General features: G+C 41.8%; 1 protein-coding gene across 5 annotated transcripts in view; it reads left to right on the forward strand.

Annotated features, from left to right (window-relative positions):
- The window catches only part of LOC108723551 (GATA-binding factor C), a 93,847-nt gene extending 92,524 nt beyond the window's left edge, over window positions 1-1,323 (forward strand). For all 5 annotated transcript variants that reach the window (XM_018449384.1, XM_018449389.1, XM_018449388.1 and 2 more), the window contains exons 7-8: window positions 279-481; window positions 1,192-1,323. In XM_018449384.1, the coding sequence (XP_018304886.1) occupies window positions 279-481; window positions 1,192-1,218 (230 nt within the window). In that variant the 3' untranslated portion in view covers window positions 1,219-1,323. The remainder of the gene's footprint in view (window positions 1-278; window positions 482-1,191) is intronic.
- The last annotated feature ends 4,797 nt before the right edge of the window (window positions 1,324-6,120 follow it).

Genomic DNA, 6,120 nt, shown 5'->3' on the forward strand with positions numbered 1-6,120 from the left:
TAATTGGGATGTAAAAACAATTCAGGTAATCGTTTACGTATAAAAAATCAAATGACTACTCCCGCAAGAAAAAGACTTAAATTTAGATTTAACTTAGATTAGCGGCAACGCACTTAAGATTCGCAATGGTATGACGTTTTTCGGTATAATCATCTTTGTAAACGACTCAGTACGACTCAATCCGAAAAGAATCCGCCATGTCCCACGAGGTCTCTTATGCGAAATTCATGGGCACAGGAGGGATTTTAAAAGAGCGACGCTTCCCATTATCGTTCCAGGTACGTCGCAGCATCATCACACGATGCATCCGGCGATGCAGCATTACATGTATCACACGGGTGTCGGCGTGGCCGGAGGTCTTCATCAGGGATTTGCGCCACCGGCGCCGCCCCCCATCCACCCGCACTCACATTCGCATTCCCATTCTCATCACATGACGAGTCTTCAGGGTCTGCAGCTGGCGGCCACGACGAACGCAATGGTGAGTGCACGATTGTTACCTTCATCGGCGATTGACCAAAGGCTTCGACCGCCGATAATCGATCAGGATCTACCGCGTAGAGTTTGTCGATTTCTCTCGGATCGTGAACCGAGTTTAACATGCTGCAACTATCTCGCAATAGCAAAACGATATGACCGCGTCATTTAGATCCGTAATTCCTAAAACTTCAGTCTTACATTACTCGGTAGAGAAAGGACCCCGTACCAATTGAGTCCCAGTGAAATGAATTAGTTTTCACATAGAATGTAACTTACAATAATGTGATGAATAAAAGTTGTCATAGACACAAGACTTAATAATGCATAATTTTTTAGTTAGTATGTATCAAAGGTGCTCACAGAGTACAATTTTTACATCTTTGATACACTTGAAGTATCCACTATTGAGCCTTGCATCTTTTATTCACCATATTATAAGCTATATTATATATAAAAATTAACTATTCCATTGAAACCCAACTTTTCATATAATTAATACAGAGTCCTTTAAAACAATTGAATATACAAAATCTAAACATTATTTTCTCAATGAGACACGTTATTCCAAACATTTCGATCATCACTGCCAGTGCAGCTTTCGTCTCTGTTTTCAAGCGATAATATTAATCGCATCGCGCGAAAGGAGTCTTCACTCAGAGCGACCGGCAAGTAGAGCATCTCAAGAGTGTGGTAATCTTTGTCTGGTTTCAGACCGGCTGGCGATCGGAGTACACATGAATCGCGAGTGACTAGCAGCTCAGGACGCAGCCCACCACTGTCTCGTTGTAATGTAAAAAGAAAGGAAAAAAAACAGAAAAAAAAAGATAAACTAAACACAAAACCGCTCCTCTTCTCTTTCTCGCACGCGGGCCTCCTCAGCCAAGGGGCCACGATCGATCACTGACGACACGAAAATCCCGACACGCGGGATCCCGGGATTCACGTCCTTGTGCATGGCCGTGAGAGCGCCTGTCGGATCTCTCTTAAGTGAAAGCTCATGTAAATATGTAAAGTTTCATGTAGGGCCATCGAGCCCCGGCCCCAAGTACAAAGGAAAAATCAGCTACTGTATTGAGTCTTATATATGATATATAACATGTAAATAAATATATAGATACAAGAATTTATATTATATGTGCGCGCGCGTACGAGCGTGTGTGAGCGAGTGCATGTGGAAAGAGCGGATGCGTGTGTGTGTGTGATATGACCTGTTTTTAGGCGACTCCTCGGAGGATTCTGGGTGGACGATCAAATACCGGACCATCGCGCGGGATCATATTACGCGTTACGCGGTGTCTATATAATTATACACACTAAAAAATATCGGTATGGATTTAAAACCACGCGGTGTCTATATAATTCTCACTGTGTTAGTGTTACTATTAACACCAACATGATGTGAATTTAACACCATGGATTTTAAATCCATACTATAGTGTTGATATAACCATTAAGGGTTATAAAATCTACACCATGTTGATGTTAATATTAACACCAACACGGTGAGAATTATATAGACACCGCATGATGTTAAATCCACATCTATATTTTTTAGAGCAGTAAGCCTTAAGTCGTAAGAAATTGATCACAATCGAATGTAAGGAGAACAATCGAATGGTCAATTTCTTACGGCTTAAAGGCTTACTACTCTGTTGTACTATCACACTGCTTTAGGGCCATAGTACACTGAAAATCTTAAGCGGTAAGACATAAGCAGTAAGGAAATCAACATGTTGGATTTGCTATTGTTTACGTTATGGCCTTACGGTCTCTACTATGATTGGCCAATTTGCTTACTGCTTGCATTTTATTTACTTAAGTTTCTTTGTGTGCCATGGCCTTTACTGTCCTCCCGCGCGACGGTCGACGGCGCAAAGATCCACTGGATCAGGCTTCGCACCCAAAATCGATTCCGAGTGCGAAGAGTCGCGGTGTGCTGCAAATGCGCGAGGTTCCGGAACGCGTGCATGCTACGCACGGAAGTCGACGCGGTATCGTGCAATTTCAAGAGAAATGTTTATTAACGGGCGTTCGTAACTCGGTGCGGGATCGTTTGGACGTTCCTCAGGAGATCCTCGCCGTCGGTCGCGCCGACAAGTTTCGCGTGTTGCTTCGCGTGGGTTACAGAGTCTCGTCGAAGCTCCGTGTCTCGTTCGGCCGCAATTAAACGAAACGGCAATTAACAGTCTCGCAAACGGTAATTTACGAAGCTCGCTATATTCTACACCGACTCTTTCGAAAGAGAGACCGTCGAAACGATTCTCTCTTTTCAAAGAGCGACTACTTTTTACTATGTAGCAATCTAGATCGTTAAAAAATTGATGTTTCTCTTTCCGGCGGCTTAACACGTTTTTTTTATTCAAGTAGACGCGAACAGCAATAATCGAGGCACTTCGATCGCAGTGTCCGTTTTTAGGAAACATTTTACGGTACAGCCAATCGCGCGCGGAATTCAATCCCTTTCGAAACACAAGAGTCGATTGAGCTTCACGATCGGTCTCGAGAAACATGATTTATTTCCTAGGAATTGAAGCGCCTTTTTACAATATGAAGTCTATGAGATCGAAGTTTGAGCAGATCAACATCGATAGTGTCCGAAATAGAGCTTTTCCTATTTTGTTTTAAACTTTTGACTTGTACTTTGCCTTTATCTGTCCACTGTCTATCCACTGTCGGCGTCCATTGGTCCAGCACCGTTCTGTATGTCGTACCGGTTAGTGATAGTTCACATAAGTGTAATAAAAGCGCATAGAGTAAATTCGTAAATTATATACGAAGCCTCCGACGATCGCGATCGATCGGCCCGACCAGGCGCGTCGATGCGATCACCGGATCGCACGAGCGTTAGCTTCATAATTTAGTCACGGCGGACACGAAAAATCCACACTTACACATATACATTCACATACACATATAAACACACACATACACACATCGGACAGCAACAGTCAGTGCAAGAAACACGAGAAACACGCGACTAAGGCAAGTGTAAATTTTGTATCTTCGAAATTGTGTATCGTTATTGTAATAATATAGTATATATATATAAATATATATATACAAATGAAAAAAAAAAAATATATGTATTATAAATATATATTGGAACACGCGCGGGCGGGCGACCGTCGCGCGCATTAAGTGATTGTGCATAAATTAGCAACTAATTGCGCATCATAAACAACCATGCATATAAATAGTCAACAGGATATAATTGAAGACTCATCGGCGAGTGAACACGACGCACGAGATGTCGTACGGAGGTGAGACACCGGGTGATCATTAGCATTGTCATTATCGCTATCGGTCATCATCGATTGATTGTCCATTGATTGATCGCTACTCGTGAAAGACTCACTCGCTTGGGTTCCGAACACATTGTGATTTTTCGATTTTAGAGGTTTTACCACTCGCGTATGTTTTTTGCGACTAAATAGACGTACATAGGTAATACGAAGGTGAAAGGGCAAGGGAGTTGCAAGGGGGGGGGAGGGGGAGAACGACGAGTGGCGGCGATTTTCCAAAAGACTGAAGGGACGAGAGCAAAAGTCGATATCGATAGTCATTTTCGTGTGACATCTTCGCACGTTCAAGATCGGGGAAAAAGGGGGCCGTGAAAGGAGGAGAGGAAGGAAGCATCTATTATAGTATTATTAGGAAGTAGCGTGTAGCCTGTGTAAAAACAAACAAAAAAAATATATATGATTTTTAAGAGAGGTCGATCGCATCCGCACAAATGGGCGAGAGGTATTTAACGGTGGGTGAAGTTAGAAACGCAACGAGATGAGAGAGAGAACTTTGGGGGGAAGAGGGGGAAGAGACAAAAGGGCGGAGCGATCCTTTCGCACTCGACGGACGTGCGGCGAGGATGTTTATTGGATGTAAAAAGTAACACATTGTAAGATACTATTGTAAAAAGAGGTTTTAACTTAAAATAAATTAAATGATAAATCACGCATACACACCGACCAATCTTTAATCGAATATTATGTGATTATAGATGTGTATATGTACAATGTATAGCATTACGATGCTCTCTCTCTAATTCTCTTTCTATTCCTCTCTTTCTTTCTCCGTCTCTCACCGTCTTCCTTCCTCTCATCGCCTCTCTGTCTCTCTTCCCCTTTCTTCTTCTACCTCCTTCTTTCGCGCTTAAAAAAAACCGTCCGTATTCTTCTGTCCTGCTGCCTCGACTTAACACCTGATTTATTCCCGCAGAATCGCATCGGGTTTTTCTGCTGATCGTCGATATATCGCCGATAATATCGTCGCGTTATCAGAGAACACCGAAGCGACGTGAATTTTCCTCGACGACTCGAAATCAATGCGCGACGACTCGAGATCAATGCGCGACGACTGTTCTTTAATCAATCAGACGCGCTGTATAACTACAAGTATTACGGAATTATTAATGATTTTATTCTCTCATATACGTGTTTCTTTCTCTCTCGTCGCGAGCATGACGATGTTGTATCGTTATCTCGGATGATGTCGCGCCCACGAAATAAATTTCTTTTCGCTCTGAGCCTCGAGTGAGAAAGAGAGGGAGAGCGAGAACCCGGAGACTCTTAATCAATCACACGTGCCGATAATAATATCGTTACGGAATTATTAATGATTCCATTTCTCCCGCATCGCGGCGCCGTAATGTCATTATCGGATGTCGTGGGTAAAATTCTTTCGGCGTTTAGAAACAATGGTGATGCCGTGTGATAAATCGCGCGCGACGACGATGTACGCGATCGCCGATCGAGTCGTATTGTTCAGCACGCTATCGATCGACAATATGCACAGATTGCAAAATTCTATTAACATCGTTAGCAAAACAAACGGGAGAGCGAGGATTGTGTGTTTTTTTTAACGACTAGTCATAATTAATCATAAGTGGCATCAAAAGCCTGTCAATGTTACATTTTATTTGAAAGACAATCCGTTTGCTAACGTATTTTACAAGCACGTTTTGCATGTTTAAATGTCTTTCGTAATTGCAGTAACAGAATAATAATCTTATCAGAAAATACCAGTCTCGGAGATAACATATTCATTATGTTATAACATAATCATTATGTTAGTGTACACAAACATGATTCGATATCGAATCTTCTTTTAAAAAGTAAAAGGATATTTTTCTGCCACTTGCAATAAATCGTGCATATATCGAAGCAATAATGAGATGATTTAGATAGACGTCGATTTCTCTTATTAATTAAAAGACGTATCTTTATTGAATTTTATTGAGTGGACAGAAATCTACATGTAAATCGAGGCAGCAATCGCGAACGAGATAACACCGTAATCACATCGCAAAGAGCAAATAAATATCTCTTCCTCGAGATATGATAATATCGGTAGCGCGACAACTTCGATATCACATTCAACGTGTTAATGAAGTTCAGTAATAAAGGGGGGGCGGGGGTCGTGTCTCATACAATAAAAAGACGGAAAAATGTCCCATAACCACTCCTCACATCGGGATCGATGTCCGATTCGATTTCATGCTTATTCAATTGCATTAAATATAGTAATTAATGCAACTCTGACTGGCATATCTCGCGAAGATACATCTCCGTTCGGGAAACTCGACGATAAATTGTAAGAACACGTTGTATGATAAAAGTCGCACGGTTGACTTTTACGATCGAA

This window comes from Mycetomoellerius zeteki, unplaced genomic scaffold (genome assembly GCF_001594055.1).
Source record: "Mycetomoellerius zeteki isolate Tzet28-1 unplaced genomic scaffold, Tzet1.0 scaffold244, whole genome shotgun sequence".
NCBI lineage: Eukaryota > Metazoa > Arthropoda > Insecta > Hymenoptera > Formicidae > Mycetomoellerius > Mycetomoellerius zeteki.